Source organism: Somniosus microcephalus, chromosome 11 (genome assembly GCF_052327205.1).
Source record: "Somniosus microcephalus isolate GS21.2 chromosome 11, FLI_Smic_1.0, whole genome shotgun sequence".
NCBI classification, from domain to species: Eukaryota; Metazoa; Chordata; class Chondrichthyes; order Squaliformes; family Somniosidae; genus Somniosus; species Somniosus microcephalus.
Window position 1 is genome coordinate 21,417,393 of NC_140997.1, and position 15,972 is coordinate 21,433,364.

The following is a 15,972-nucleotide window of genomic DNA, read 5'->3' on the forward strand; positions in this document are numbered from 1 at the left end:
AAGTACCTGAAGGAAACAATTCGCAGGGCTACGGGGAAAGGGCGGGGGAGTGGGACTAGCTGAAGTGCTCTTGCAGTGAGCCGGCACAGGCTCGACGGGCCGAATGGCCTTCTGTGCTGTAACTATTCTATGATTCTAACCAACAAAATATTATTTTTAAATAGGCCTCTGTGGAAACTACAAACCTTGCAGCTTACATATAGTTGTGGGCTTGGCGGGGCGGGGCGGTGGGAGAATGAATAAAATCTGCCTGCTTCTACCGCCATCACATCGCCCTTCTCCCTTCCTACCTCAGTCCAGCTTCCATTGAATCCTCATACATGCCTTTGTCACCTCCAGGCTCAACTGTTCCAGTGCGCTCCTGGCCAGCCTCCCATCCTGCACCCTCCATAGACTTCAGCACATCCAGAGCTTTGCTGCCTGTGTTCTATCCCGCACCAAGCATTATCCCGCTCACCCATCAACCTATCACCCTTGCGCTCACTGATCTACATTGGCTACTGGTCCCCTATTGCCTCAGATTTAAAATTTTCATCCTTGTGTTTAAATCCCTTTATGGCTTGGGCCCTTTCCACCTCTGTAACCTCCTCCAGTGCTACAATCCCTACAAACAACAACAACTTGCATTTATATAGCACCTTTAACGTAGTAAAATGTTCCACAGCGCTTCACAGGAGCGTGTTCAGACAAAATGTGATACCGAACCACGAGATATTAGGACAGGTGACTTGGTCAAAGAGGTAGGTTTTAAGGAGCATCTTAAAGGAGGAGAGAGAGGTGCAGAAGTTTAGGGAGGGAATTCCACAGCTTAGGGCCTAGACCGCTGAAGGTATACTTGCCAATGATGGAGTGGTGAATATCAGCGACGCACAAGAGACTAGAATTGGACGAACATGGATATCTCAGAGGGTTGTAGGGCTGGAGGAGGTTACAGAGATGGGGAGCGGTGAGGCCATGGAGGGATTTGAATACAAGGATGAGAAATTTAAATTCGAGGCGTTGCTTGACCGGGAACCATTGTAGGTCAGTGAGCACAGGGTTGATAGGTGAACCGGACTTTGTGCGAGTCAGGATATGGGCAGCATAACTCTGACTCTTGCCACTGGTCTGCATCAGTTAGTCCCAGGTTAAGGTTTAGCATTAGTTTTTAGATGCAGAGTATAGCCTCGGCTTTGCCCAGTCGTGCATTCTTACCCCGTCGACAAAACACGAATCTCTGCACAATTCTTGCATTTCTGCTTATACTAAACTTCCCTCTTGCCTCCGAGTTAAATCTGTTCGTTTAGTCCGAATAATGGACAGTTTTAGCTGTGGGCGCCACTTGCACTGAAAGCTGGCTTGAGACTGCGTATCCTAATTTACTTCAGGAACGTTACAGTCAGCAGAAGGAGAAAACTTTTATAACAGTAGACCTCCTGTTTTGGGGTCTGGAGAATGGCTGTGATGTTCAGCTGACAATTTGGCCTTCCCCTTTAAACTCAGTGCTCAAGTGTTCCCGGTGGGAATTCATAGAATTGTAGATGCTTGTAAATTCTTCAGGTGAATTGGAAATCAGTAAATTGTAAATTTTAGGCTCCCAGTTAGAAGAAACCAGGATGAGATGCCAGGCTGTTAAGATCATTTGGCATCTGTAACAAAGTGTAATGAACCTGTGCTAGGTGCAAAATTTATCTGTCTATATATGACCTGAATTTGGGGGGGGTGGGGGGAGATTATAATTGTGGTAAACCACTGCTAACTCTGTACATGTCTGTGTGGTAAACCACTGTTAACTCTGTACAGGTCCGGGCATGTCTCCGCCCCTGGCTCCACCCCCAAGCCCGGGTATAAAGGTGACTCACCACCCTTCCCCCGGGAGCTCTTAGGATGGATCCACTAGCAGAGGCATGTTCCAGTTCTTAGTCAATAAAAGCCTACTTCGTATAAGTTCAACTCGTAGTCTTTGGTGTTGTTGATAGTGCATCAATAATATAATATAAAACAATGCATTCTTTGACTTGGCAGATTTGTTTATATAAAATAATGTAAATATAATACAAATGAGACTCAGACTTGTGTTTTAACTGACTGTGGCACATGCCCTGATAAATAACATTCTTGTGATTAGTAATTGAAATGCAATAATGAGCAATGGAGTGTCTTTTTTTGAAGAGGGGAATCATTTCAATTCAGCTGAGTGGAGCTACAGTTAAATATGCCTTGCTGATTGTAGAAGTTTAATTATTAGGAATTTTTAAATTTCATCACAGTTGTTTAATGTAACTTTTTTTTCTCCTTTAATGTCTGTATACAGCTGACACAGAAGATGTATGTATTGTGGAACGACTGTTTTCCAGCAGTCTAGTAGCTATTGTGAGCCTTAAAGCACCCAGAAAATTGAAGGTTTGTCACTTTAAGAAAGGAACGGAGATCTGCAACTACAGCTATTCCAATACAATCCTGGCGGTCAAACTCAATAGACAGGTGAGGATACGTGGCATCATTTTCCAAAACCACCTGTTGGGTAGTAGCAGGGCTTAAGGAACCAGTCTTTCCAAAATATATCTATATTACTAAAGTCTTGCATAAGCATACACGTCCTATAAATATAACACGTGTTGTAACACTTTCCTATCATGTTATTTCTGTCACATGTCTTGTCATGTTTAAGCTTGCATATTCATTTACATGCCTCTTGGTGAATCCTCCCAGATTCATCACTAAGGTGGATGGGTACTGTAGTGATGTCCTTCATAGTATCACCCACCTAAGGTGTGCAAAAATTGTCCTCTTGCCCGTCACTTTCTGTTTTTGAGCCACTCTGACACTCCCTCTGCACCCAACTGCGGGTGTGTCTAACCCCTCTTCCCCTCTGCTGATCCTGCCCATCACTGGTCTTGCCACAAGCCTTCCCGCCCTACCCACTTGCCAGTCCCTGTTGCTGAACTGCTCCTGCACATTTTGCTGCATTCCCTCTTTCCCTGGACCATAAACAATTTATTTGCTAACCGTGCAGTAAAAGCCTGTAAGTCATGCAAAGCTGGTTGTCAGCTGATGAACTCGACAGGGTGGGCCACTTCTCGGGCTCTGCGGTGGGGGGATGCGGAGACAGTTAGTACCCTAAACATAATGGGAAGAGGTGGCTAAAAGCAGCAGGGAGAACTGGCCACTTTTCCCTAGGGCCCCTACCTTTTAATGCTACCACAGCTTTGCCTTCCCATCCTTAATAGATCCAGAACATGGCTCCCCCAATTCTGCCAGACAATGCCTCGCCCTCCCCAGTGCTTCATGACTTCTCTCCCAAGCCCTTGTAGACTTTGAGACCATGTTTCCCAGTACTCTGGGACTACCTTCCTCACTGTGACCCAGGGACCACCTCCCTTACTATGCTCGCACCACAAGACACACCCTCCCTCGACTGCTGCCACATCTTGAGATTCCCTCCCATCATTTACTTTTAATATGACTGAGTTTGCCTTCGTTTGTAGTAACTTTGTGTGCACTCCCATTACCCATGTCCTGGCCAAGCTGCACTGGCTCCCAGTTCACTAGTTCATTGATTTTGTCATAGTTTACAAATTCCTTCATGCCTTCATTCTTTCTTACCTGTATGATCTCCAACTGGACGTCCTAGCACACACCCTGCACTCTGTCGCTGGCTTGCTGTTGATCCCTGATCTACCATCTGCAGCTGATCTTGCAGTCACTGTCCCCTTGTCCTGTGAAATTTGGCACACTATATGCAGTACAATCCTCCATAATGGAATGATCCTGTGTATTAGATTCCTGGCAGTGAATTGCGTCGAGAATAATGGATATCACGGAGAGATTTTAAGGTTGGGATCTCCTTGAACCATCACCGGAACCAAGAGATATAATACTCCTATACACTCTTTGTTTTCATATTATATATGCACTGTAGAGTTTCTGAGTTTTTTTCTGTCGGAGGTGGTGAATTATATGTCAGTGGTTGGACATCGGATAGTGATGCATGATGTCCACATGGATAACTGATATTTGTAACATAATTCTGTAAATTCAATTCAATTCAATTTCAATTTTATTTGTCACATAACCAAATACAACAAGTGAAATTCAGTCAGTGAAATGCTTCTTCCTTAACGAGCCGAGCGCACCAATCAGCAAAGGACACTTAGCTGCCTGGTACGCACGGAGCTCGCAAGGACGGCAGCCATCTTCATCGGCGCCATCACAATAGGGTCTGCTCTCGCCTCGCTCCGCCTTTCCCGCACTCCTGCCCGACAATCTTCAGCCGCCGTGGTACTGACGTCCCGGGGCCTGCTTCTCCCTGGCTCTCCTTCCACCCGGTTTGACATCCGAGCCTCCCGCGGTGTCCGACCTTCCAGGGCCTGCTTTTCCCGACCTCGGTACGCTGGTAGCATTCCCTCCTACCAGTTCGACCTCAGAGCCTCCCGACGAGGAGCTGCTGGCCGCCGTGCTACAGCGGGTCGTTGTGGCCTCCATCACTGCTTCTGCTGACTCACCGCCGACTCTTTCTAGAGGGACTCTTTTTGCCCACTATAGTTACTGTCTATTCTGTGACTTCATTAATTTGCTAATTTTCAGTTGATTACCAGGAAGCCCGTAAACGTAAGGTAAAGGGATCAAGCGCTCGTGTGTTTCTTGTCATCTGATGAAGTTGCTATCTTAGCATTGAATCATGGAATGATACAACACAGAAGGAGGTCATTCGACCCATCGTGTCTGTGCCAGCTCCAATTAGTCCCACTCTCCTACTCTTTACCACATCCCAGCAAATCTTTCCTTTTTTCAATTTATCCATTTCCCTTTTGGAAAGGTATTATTGAATCTGCTTCCACCACCCTTTCAGGCAGTGTATTCCAGATCATAGCCACTCGCTGCGTAATGTTTTTTCCTCATGTCGCCGCCTTTTGCCAATTAGCTTAAATCTGTGTCCTCTGGTTACTGGCCCTTATAAAGTGCTTCCACATTTGTTGCTGTTTAGAAGTTACACCATATGTGTGGTGGCTGCAACTTTCTTTATGCCACAGTTTATATTATTAATAGATTCAATCTAAACAAAACCAACAAAATCTTTTGCATTAAAAATGGGACATTGATTGGATCAATGTTGTGTATTGGTGAAATTTGACAGTGGCTTGACGACATTTAGCATGCTGACTTTTTTTAAAGTGGTTAGAAGGAGAACATTTTATGCTGCATCAGGAATATTTTGTGGCACAAATGAATTTAAAATTAAAAAAAAAAAAAATCATGTTGGAATTCTGTTCAGTTTAGAATGTTCTTGAGATCCATATGCTTGTAGAGGGCTGCTTTGCAGTTTTATCCCCTTAAGCACTGAATGACTTTTATAACTTGTAAAATGTGCACATTTTTCTCTTCAATCCTCCAATAATTTCGGATGAGATGTTAAACGGAGGCCCCGTCTGCTCTCTCAGGTGGACGTAAAAGATCCCATGACACTATTTCGAAGAAGAGCAGGGGAGTTCTTCCCGGTGTCCTGGGCAATATTTATTCCTCAATGAACATCACTTTTATAAAAAAAAATTTAAAAAAAAACAGATGATCTGGTCATTACATTGCTGTTTGTGGGAACTTGCTGTGTGCAAATAGGCTGTCGCATTTCCTACACCACAACAGTGACTACACTTCAAAAAGTACTTTTTTGGCTGTAAAGCGCTTTGGGGCGTCTGGTGGTCGTGAAAGGTGCTATATAAATGCAAGTTTTTTTAAATAATTGCTCCATCGCCCTAATACAATGGTAATGATCAGTATTGTAAAGTAGAATTTTATCAATTCTTTGATTTAAAATATTAGTGGTATTATGTTTTTGTTTTGTGGTGTAAATGTGCTGTTGCAGTTCTCAAAGGCTAATATTGACATGTTTCCCCCCCCCCCCATATAGAGATTAATAGTATGCCTGGAAGAGAGTTTGTACATTCACAATATCCGAGATATGAAAGTACTTCATACCATCCGGGAAACCCCGCCAAACCCCACAGGTAATTCCTACAGAGCGTCTTCCAGCAAACGCCAGCTATTGTACCAAGAGCTGGGGGAGTGACTATGTACCAGGTTTCTTTCAGAGCCATCGGCATATATTTTCTAGCCAACAACAGTAATTAATCTATTTAATTAAAAATAGTGTCTAGCATGCATCTGTAATACGTGGGAAAATTATCCACCACACGTGCAAAGTGTTCATCCCACTGGTCTGATTGGCTGAAATACCATATTCATAAAAATGCATGGAATCACTGTTAGAGGAACAATACCGATTACCTCAAATATTACTGAATAGATAGAAGAGCTACTAATCAGCAGCAGGTAGCAAAACTAGCAAAAAGAAAATACCAAGCCAAGCAGACAGTCTCCCAAACCCATAAGCAACTGCTGCTCGTACATAAAAATCGGCATTGCACTATTCAGATTAAGTAAGTTTTGTTGTACTGGCTTGTATCTTCCATTAGTGATGTTAAATTTTGCCATTTGAATTCTTACCTTTTATCCCTGGGTTTTGAGGGAGTTCACTGAGTGCAGTGACCTAGTTGAGTAAGGTGAGAACAGTGGTTCTCTTTTTGTGTTAACAAGATTTTTACTGTCTTAGATAAATTAGAAGTTGTGCTGCGTTGTTTTATTGCGCCGTTCTTATTAGTGTTAATTTAGTTCATAAGTGTGCAAATATAGTGCCCCCCCCCCCGGTACTGCAATGCACATTCAGTCCTGAAGTACTTATGAAACTCCTTACTAATGCCACTTCTATTATTTTTAGGGCTATGTGCACTTTCCATTAATAATGATAATTGCTACCTTGCGTACCCTGGAAGTGCAACAATTGGGGAGGTACAGGTCTTCGATACTATCAATCTGGTAAGAAGTTACATGTTGAGCAGATAAATACTGTATTAACTCTGCTTATGTATTTAACATGTGCGATATTATCTGACAACTTTTTAAATAACATATCAAACATTTTCAGCATACACACAGCTTTGCATTTAAAACTGTCCAAATTGTGTGACCAATGTAAATATAATGACTTATTTATCATCCAGCACTGCTGATTTGCAAACTTACCTGGCTCTTTTCTCCGCTGGGACACCATTGCCTAAACAAGAATTTTTAACTTGGAACAGCAGCAAATTAAACCTTTTACTCAGCTTTACAGGAGGGGTGGGGATGGAATGGAACAGATGTTGAGCAGGAGTTGGAAGAGGATTAGGTGAGGTGAGCAAATGCGTGGTCAAAGGCAGGTTATGCGGAGGACTAATAAGAAACGCTCATCACATTTAAAAAGTGCCTGGATATGCACTTGAAATGCCGTAACCCACAAGGCTACAGACCAAGAGCTGGAAACTGAGATTAGGCTGGATAGCTATTTTTCGGCTAGCACAGACACGATGGGCCGAATGGCCTCCTTCTGTGCTGTAAATTTCTATGATTCTATGGAAGATTTTTTTGGGAGGCTTTTAAAGATGGTGAGGTTAATGTAAGACGGGTTGAGGAAGAGAATTTCTTTGCAGTGTCAGGATGGTGGCGGGATAGCTGGTTGCCAGGTTCAAAGGGAATTTCCCTTGATTAACCTTGTTAAGCCCGCCCAATTAAAAGGAAGCGGATCTGATGACGTCATTTGATGACACGTCATCAGCCGGTTTCCTTAAAGGGACCATGTCCACATTGAGTTTGAGAGTTGTTCTGTCCGTGTTCTGCAGCATTGTGGGGGGGTGGGGAGCGCGGCGGAGGGGGGGCGCAGCGGCGGGGGGGGCAGGGCGGTAGGGGGGTGGTGGGCGCGAGCGGTGGCTAGCAGCGGCGTGCAATTTTAATGTGGGGTCGGGAGGAGCACTCCAGCTCCTCCCGGTTCCACAGTCATGCAAGTATTTTTAACAAACTTTTTTGGTGGAGGCTTGCAGCGGTCTTTTTATGGGACCTGGCCATGCACCCGGTTTTCCTTGATGAAGCCAGCGCCGGTGCCAGCTGCCTCAGCACAAACCAATATGGCAGATGGGGCCTCAAACAGGCGTCAGACCCTTTGCATATGCATATAAGAGGCCTATTGCCTGTTTCAGGCACGAGCCCTTGACACTTTTTTTTGCCTCCACCAATATGGTGAGCAGCACATTTCGAGCAGGCTCAAGTGGCCATATGGCCTACTCCTGCTCTTATTTCTTATAATGAGGATGCACTTCCTGCCCACCATATTAGAAGCTTAGGTGTTCGTTTAGCGCCCGAAAAATGGCTGTGGCACCATCAAATTTCTAGGCCTCTGTCCTTCTAGGAACTTGCTAAAAAAAAAATCTGTTTTAACTACAGACATATTTTAAAACTGTCAATTCACTTCTGAAGTGATGGATGAAAATGGTGGGCATCCTGTATATTCCCCAGTAAGTAATTTACTATAAATCAGGGCTACATATTAGATCTGGGCTACATGAACCCATATACGCTAGAGGATAAAGATGCAGGTTTCAGTTTATGGAAGCTATTGTCTAACTGGGAACACAAGTAAAGATGTTGTGGGAAAGCCCAAACTGTCACTGGCTTTCACCATTACAAAAATGAAAATACATGTAAAATACCTTCACATCTGCCTGATAAAATTTACCTACAGTTACAAGAAACCTAAGATAAGATCAAGTCATTGCAAGTTTAGTGGTAATGTCACCTCCCAAAACGACCTAAAATTATCTATCATTTTGCCAACTAATAGAAGGGTGATTACTCAGTTAGTTAGCAATCTGCAACCTTGTTCCCTTTTTAACTCCGAATCCCCATATCTAATTTGTTGGGCTCTTTCATTTACAAAGAAATTAGTTTGAGTGATCTGAATGCCCTATTTTTCTTTATGAAGGGTAGGTATTCGGAGTCTTTGCCCCTTAACTCTCTGGCAGTCCAGAGAACAAAACAGTTTTGATCCCATTGTTTTCTGATAAGGGCATCCTACGATTTGGCAGGACACCATTCATCAGATAAGATATACCAAACTAAATGTAAAAATTTGAAACTTGCGTAGTCAAATTGTTCTTCACTCCGCTTCACTTGCCATGTACTGCAAGTGATTTAAATAGGGGCGATTTTAACCCTACTCGCTCAGCAGAAACCTGGTGGGTGGGCAGTTAAAATCACCCTGGCCCTTACCTGTCCGAATGCTGCCATGATCCCAACATCTGCAATTTTAACCTGCTCCCCATAGCAGGCAGCAAGGTCCTTCTTTACAAATGCATGTTGCGGCCTGATGACCTCATGAGACCCGACTGTAATTTTAACTCTGGCCTGAGCAGGGAATCCACCTGAAGTTAAAAGTCAAGGCCAATGGGCTAGATTTTCCCTGCAAAGGCAGGATAGCTGGTTGCCGGGTTCCAGTCCCACTCCCGGCTGCAGCCGCTCTGGCAGAGAGATTTTCCCATGATTGGCCTTGTTAAGCCCGCCCTGCGGGATAGAAACATAGAAGATAGGAGCAGGAGTAGGCCATTCGGCCCCTCGAGCCTGCCCCGCCATTCAATGCGATCATGGCTGATCATTCAAATTCAGTACCCGGTCCCTGCTTTCTCCCCATACCCCTTGATCCCTTTAGCCTTAAGAAATATATCCAACTCCTTCTTGAATATCTATCTATATATATAAAGCGGTACTTCTGTCATTCTGTCTGTCTATCTGTCTGTCATTTCCTGTGCGCCTTACGGGTATGCACTCGAAAGTTACAGGGCGTACCTACGCGCGCGTTACCTCCAAAGAAAGCTTACGCTTCAGAGACGGTTTTAAGCGTATTTACTTTTCGGTCGGACGAAAATTGTTCGCGCCTTATGCAAAAAACCTTCAAAATTAAACTCATTATCTGCTAGCATTGATTGACTGACATCAAGGTTCCACCAATCCTGTTCCGTCACGATTGACCAATCCTACAGTACGGTCCCCTGATGGTTGGCCAATCGGTGTGTGTGTGGGCGGGACTATTCGTTTTCATCTCGGGGAGCTGCCAGCCATTGTTTGACTACCAGCTTCCAGCTCAAATCACTTCACCTTCCAGCTAAAACGACTTTCAAAGTTAGTTTCTCTTTTAAAAATAACATAAGATTTACCAAAAACGTTTTATAAGTACTTTCACTTTCATTTTTCAACCTTTTAAAAGGTAGACATACAGGGACACAGACAGGGCCCTAAGCCTCCCACTCGATTTAAAATGTTGCCCAGCACCAGATTCACAAAGGGACACAGACAGGGCCCCAAAGCCTGGCACTCAATTTAAACCGCCTGCCCCAAAACAGCCCCGGCAACGCCGGGCTCCCCAGCTAGTATTTAATGTATTGGCCTCTACTGCCTTCTGTGGTAGAGAATTCCACAGGTTCACCACTCTCTGGGTGAAGAAATTCCTCCTCATTTCTGTCCTAAATGGCTTACCCCTTATCTTTAGACTGTGACCCCTGGTTCTGGACTCGCCGACCATCGGGAACATCCTTCCTGCATCTAGTCTGCCCAGTCCTGTCAGAATTTTATAAGTTTCAATGAGATCCCCTCTCATTCTTCTAAACTCCAGCGATTACAAGCCCAATCGTCCCAATCTCTCCTCATACGTCATTCCTGCCATCCCAGGTATCAGCCTGGTGAATCTTCGCTGAACTCCTTCCATGGCAAGAATATCCTTCCTCAGATAAGGCGACCAAAACTGCACACAATACTCAAGGTGTGGTCTCACCAAGGCCCTGTACAACTGGAGCAAGACATCCTTGTTCCTGTACTCAAACCCTCTCGCTATGAAGGCCAACATACCATTTGCCTTCTTAACTGCCTGCTGCACTTGCATGCTTACCTTCAGCAACTGGTGCATAAGGACACCCAGGTCTCGTTGCACTTCCCCTTCTCCCAATCTATTGCCATTCAGATAATAATCTGCCTTCCTGTTTTTGCCACCAAAGTGGATAACCTCACATTTATACACGTTATATTGCATCTGCCATGCTTCTGCCCAATCACCCAACCTGTCCAAATCATCCTGTAGTTTCTCGGCATCCTCCTCACCGTGCACACGCCCACCCAGCTTTGTGTCGTCTGCAAATTTGGAGATATTACATCTAGTTCCCTTGTCTAGATCATTAATATATATTGTGAATAGCTGGGGTCCAAGGACCGATCCCTGCGGTACCCCACTAGTCACTGCCTGCCATTCGGAAAAAGACCTGTTTATTCCAACTCTTTGCTTTCTGTCTGCCAACCAGTTCTCTATCCAAGTCAATACCTTGCCCCCAATCCCATGTGCCTTAACTTTACACGCTAATCTCTTATGCGGGACCTTATCGAAAGCCTTCTGAAAGTCCAAATACACCATATCCACTGGTTCTCCCTTATCTATTTTACTAGTTACATCCTCAAAAAATTCCAGTAGATTAGTCAAGCACGATTTACCTTTTATAAATCCATGTTGACTTTGTCCGATCCTGTCACTGTTTTCCAAGTGCTCTGCTATTACATCTTTTATAATGGACTCTAGCATTTTCCCCACTACCGATGTCAGGCTTACCGGTCTGTAATTCCCTGTTTTCTCTCTACCACCTCTTTTGAATAGTGGAGTAACATTAGCTACCCTCCAATCCATGGGTACTGTTTCAGATTCCATCGAATGTTGGAAGATGATCAGCAATGTATCTACTATTTCTAGGGCCACTTCCTTAAGTACCCTAGGATGTCTGGGAGGTTATTTGTGTCCTCCTTTGTGAAGACAGAACCAAAATATGTATTTAATTGGTCTACCATTTCTTTGTTCCCCATTATAAATTCCCCTGATTCTGACTGCAAGGGACCTACGCTTGACTTCACCAATCTTTTTCTCTTCACATATCTATAAAAGCTTTTACAGTCAGTTTTTATGTTCCCTGAAAGCTTACTCTCATATTCTATTTCCCCCTTCTTAATTAATCCCTTTGTCCTCCTTTGTTGAATCCTAAACTGCTTCCAATCCTCAGGTTTACTGCTTTTTCTGGCCAATTTATATGTCCTCTCCTTGGATCTTACGCTATCCCTAATTTCCCTTGTTAGCCACGGTTGAGTCACCTTTTTTGTTTTATTTTTATGCCAAACTGGGATGAACAAATTCTGTAGTTCATCCATGCGGTCTTTGAATGTTTGCCATTGCCTATCCACCGTCAACCCTTTGAGTGACATTCCCCAATCAATCCTACCCAACTCGCGCCTCAGACCATCGTAGTTTCCTTTATTTAAATTCAGGACCCTAGTCTCTGTGTCAACTACTTCATTCTCCATCTTAATGACGAATTCGATCATATTATGATCGCTCCAACCCAAGGGGCCTCGTACAACAAGATTGCTAATTCATCCTTTCTCGTTACATAATACCCAGTCTAAGATGGCCTGATCTCTGGTTGGTTCCTCGACATATTGGTCCAGGAAACCATCCTGTAAACACTCCAGGAATTCCTCCTCCACAGTATTGTTACTAATTTGGTTAGCCCAATCTATATGTAGATTAAATTCACCCATGATGACTGCTGTGCCCTTATTGCACGCTTCTCTAATTTCGCTTTTAATGCCATCCCCAACCTCCGCATTACTGTTTGGAGGTCTATATACCACTCCCACTAACGTTTTCTGCCCCTTGGTATTTCTCAGTTCCAGCCATACTGATTCCACATCATCTACTCGACCAATTAACAGGAAGCGGGTCTGATGACGTCATTTGATGACGCGTCATCAGCCAGTTTCCTTAAAGGGACCACGTCCACATTGAGTTTGACTTGTTCTGTCAGTGTTCTACAGCATTGAGGTGCTGCAAACACTGACAAGCACTGCACAAAGGGGAATTGTTGCACCCAGGCTCTCCCATGACTCCCTCCATATGCTTATGGAGGGCGTCACAGCACATGGAGGTTCTTTTCCTTTTCCCTTCCAAGGGCGGAAGAGACCTCCTCAGGACACAACGCTGCCTGGTTGCACGTTGCACAGGAAGGCAAAAGCAGGGATGTCGTCAGGGGTCCCTGGCTGCAGTGGCGTCAACCTTTCAATGATCTCGGTGGATAACAAAACGTTACTGCAAAGCCACACTCAAACTCACCCTGCTGTGCCACTCAACACATCCCCATCACTCTGCCTTCCATACTTCTCCTGCACATCCTTACTCACACTGACTTACCTTGCACCTCCACCCATCCCCCTCTATCTACATTATCACTTCCCCATCTCGCTAGCCACCCCTCACACTCTCCCTCATCCTACTGCAAGCATACCAACTAACAACACACATGGGTAGGCACTTGAGAGGTTTAGCCAATGTCCATGTGAAGTTTTAGGTAGTGTGTTGTCATATAGTGAAATCTATATTTTCAACACTTCACCTTATTGGACAGATCTGTGCGCACCTTGAGAAGTGTCTTACTGAGTTCCAGTGAATGTTGAGACATAACTTCGCCCCCCCTACCCCCGCGCCGGCACAATCCAGCCCATAGTCTCTGCTCATTATTGCACTGGCTGAACCAGTACAGGAAACTTTGTGCTATCCGGAGGTGAGCTATCCGGCAATCTGGAGCCACCGGCAAAAATCAGCAGCCGTTTTTTTTGCTTTGTTTGAACAGTCAAGCTGTGCAAGGTCTGTAGCTATAGCAACAGCTTCAGCTACAGAGCTTGCAGGCCACACCTGAGTGTTTAGAAGCTGTTGCTAAGCAACAGTGTTTGTTGTCAAATACGGAGATAAGAATCTCCGTATCTCTCAACATTAACTCTGGAGAGTACGGCAGTTTTGAGGCAACGGCAGCAGCTCGGTCCCGTGGGTGCCGGATAGCACAAAGTTTCCTGTATTTACATGAAAAGCCATCTGTAAAAAATAATTTGACAAAGTTTGCGTTTTACCTTTTCAGTATTGCTAGGTGTCGCTATTGCATTTTGTAAATCTTTAGAATAAAGGCTTCTGGTGATAGGAAATCTGTTGAGCAACTGATAGAAGAATGTATTTTAGTTTTATAATATCTGGCAGAGTTTTCGTACTGTGTGCCTTAAATATTGCTGTTTAATTTGGATAAGTATGTTTTTATTTTAAGATACATTAGCACACCTGATTTACGCTCATTCTGGTGTCTGCTTTTACTTTATAATAAACTGGAATTTGAGTGTATTCCATTAAGAAAAGATGTTCTTTTGATAACATAAGAACATAAGAATTAGGAGCAGGAGGTATGCCATACAGCCCCTCTAGCCTGTTCCACCATTCAATAAGATCATGGCTGATCGTCGACCTCAACTCCACTTTCCTGCCCTATCTCCATATCCCTTCATTCCTCTGGAGTCCAAAAATCTATCTATCTCAGCCTTGAATATACTCAACGATTGAGCATCCACAGCACTTTGGGGCAGAAAATTCCAAAGATTCACAACCCTCTGAGTGAAGAAATTCCTCCTCATCTCAGTCTTAAAAAGCCGGCCCCTTATCCTGAGACAATGCCTCCTAGTTCTAGACTCTCCAGTCAGGGGAAAGAACCTCTTAGCATCTACCCTGTCAATCCCCCTCAGAATCTTATATGTTTCAATTAGATCACCTCATTCTCCTAATCTCCAGAGAGTATCGGCCCAATCTACTCAATCTCTCCTCATAGGACAACCCTCTCATCTCAGGGATCAATCTAGTGAAAACTTTGTTGCACCGCCTCGAAGGCAAGTTTATCCTTCCTTTAAATAAGGAGACCAAAACTGTGCACAGTACTCCAGGCGTGGTCTCACCAAAGCCCTGTACAATTGTAGCCACACTTCCTTACTCTTGTACTCCAACCCCCTTGCAATAAAGGCCTTCCTAATTGCTTGCTGTACCTGCATGCTAACTCTGTGTTCCTTGTACTAGGACACCCAAGTCTCTCTCAACACCAACGTTTTAATAGTTTCTCACCTTTTTAAAAAAAAAATCTGTTTTCTATTCTTCCTACCAAAGTGAATAACCTCACATTTCCCCACGTTATTCTCCATCTGCCATCTTCTTGCCCACTCGCTTAACCTATCTATATCCCTTTGCAGGCTCTTTGCGTCCTCCTCACATCTTGCTTTTCCACCTAGCTTTGTATCGTCGGCAAACTTCGATACATTGCACTTGGCCCCTTCATCTAAGTCATTAATAAATAGCTGAGGCCCAAGCACTGATCTTGCGACACCTCAGTAGTTACAGCCTGCCAATCTGAAAATGAACTGTTTATCCCTATTCTGTGTTTTCAGTCAGTTAACCAATCCTTTATCCATGCTAATACCTTACCCCCAACTCCTTGTGCCCTTATCTTGCTTAACAACCTTATCGAATGCCTTTTGGAAATCCAAATATACTACATCCACTGGTTCCCCTTTACCTACCCTGCTAGTTACATCCTCAAAAAGCTCTAATAAATTTGTCAAACACAATTTACCTTTCATAAAACCATGTTGACTCTGCCCAATCATATGATTTTCTAAGTACCCTGTTATCACTTCCTTAATAAGAGATTCCAGCATTTTCCTGACGACTGATGTCAGACTAACTGGCCTGTAGTTCCCTGTTTTCTCTCCCTTCCTTCTTTCTTGAATAGCGGGGTTACATTCACTACCTTCCAATCCGCTGGGACCTTTCCAGATAACCATGCTAGTAGAGTTGGATTTCTGGGAGTCTGTTGCCCAGTTATAAGTGGGTGTGAATCAGTGGGACTGGAAATACCCTTACGTTTGTCTGTTGACTCAGCTGTCTACTCTGAGAGGCCTAGAATTGGGTTGGTGGTTCTGTTGGCATTTGGCTTGCTGAAAAGCTGTATTCTAACTGAAAACAATAGCAAAATACTGCGGATGCTGGAAATCTGAAATAACAACAGAAAATGCTGGAAACACTCAGCAGGCCAGGCAACATCCATGGAGAGAGAAACAGAGTTAACGTTTCAGGTCTGGGACCCTTCAGCAGAACTGGAAAAAGTTGGAGATGTAACAGATATTAAGCAGGTGCAGAGACAGGGAAGGGAGGAAGGAATTGAAGGAACATACTGTGCT

General features: G+C 44.1%; 1 protein-coding gene across 2 annotated transcripts in view; it reads left to right on the top strand.

The window, feature by feature from the left end:
- wipi2 (WD repeat domain, phosphoinositide interacting 2) overlaps nucleotides 1-15,972 on the top strand; it is a 61,390-nt gene that overhangs the window by 28,259 nt on the left and 17,159 nt on the right. For both annotated transcript variants that reach the window (XM_086000307.1, XM_086000308.1), the window contains 3 exons: nucleotides 2,294-2,463; nucleotides 5,888-5,984; nucleotides 6,755-6,852. In XM_086000307.1, the coding sequence (XP_085856433.1) occupies nucleotides 2,294-2,463; nucleotides 5,888-5,984; nucleotides 6,755-6,852 (365 nt within the window). The remainder of the gene's footprint in view (nucleotides 1-2,293; nucleotides 2,464-5,887; nucleotides 5,985-6,754; nucleotides 6,853-15,972) is intronic.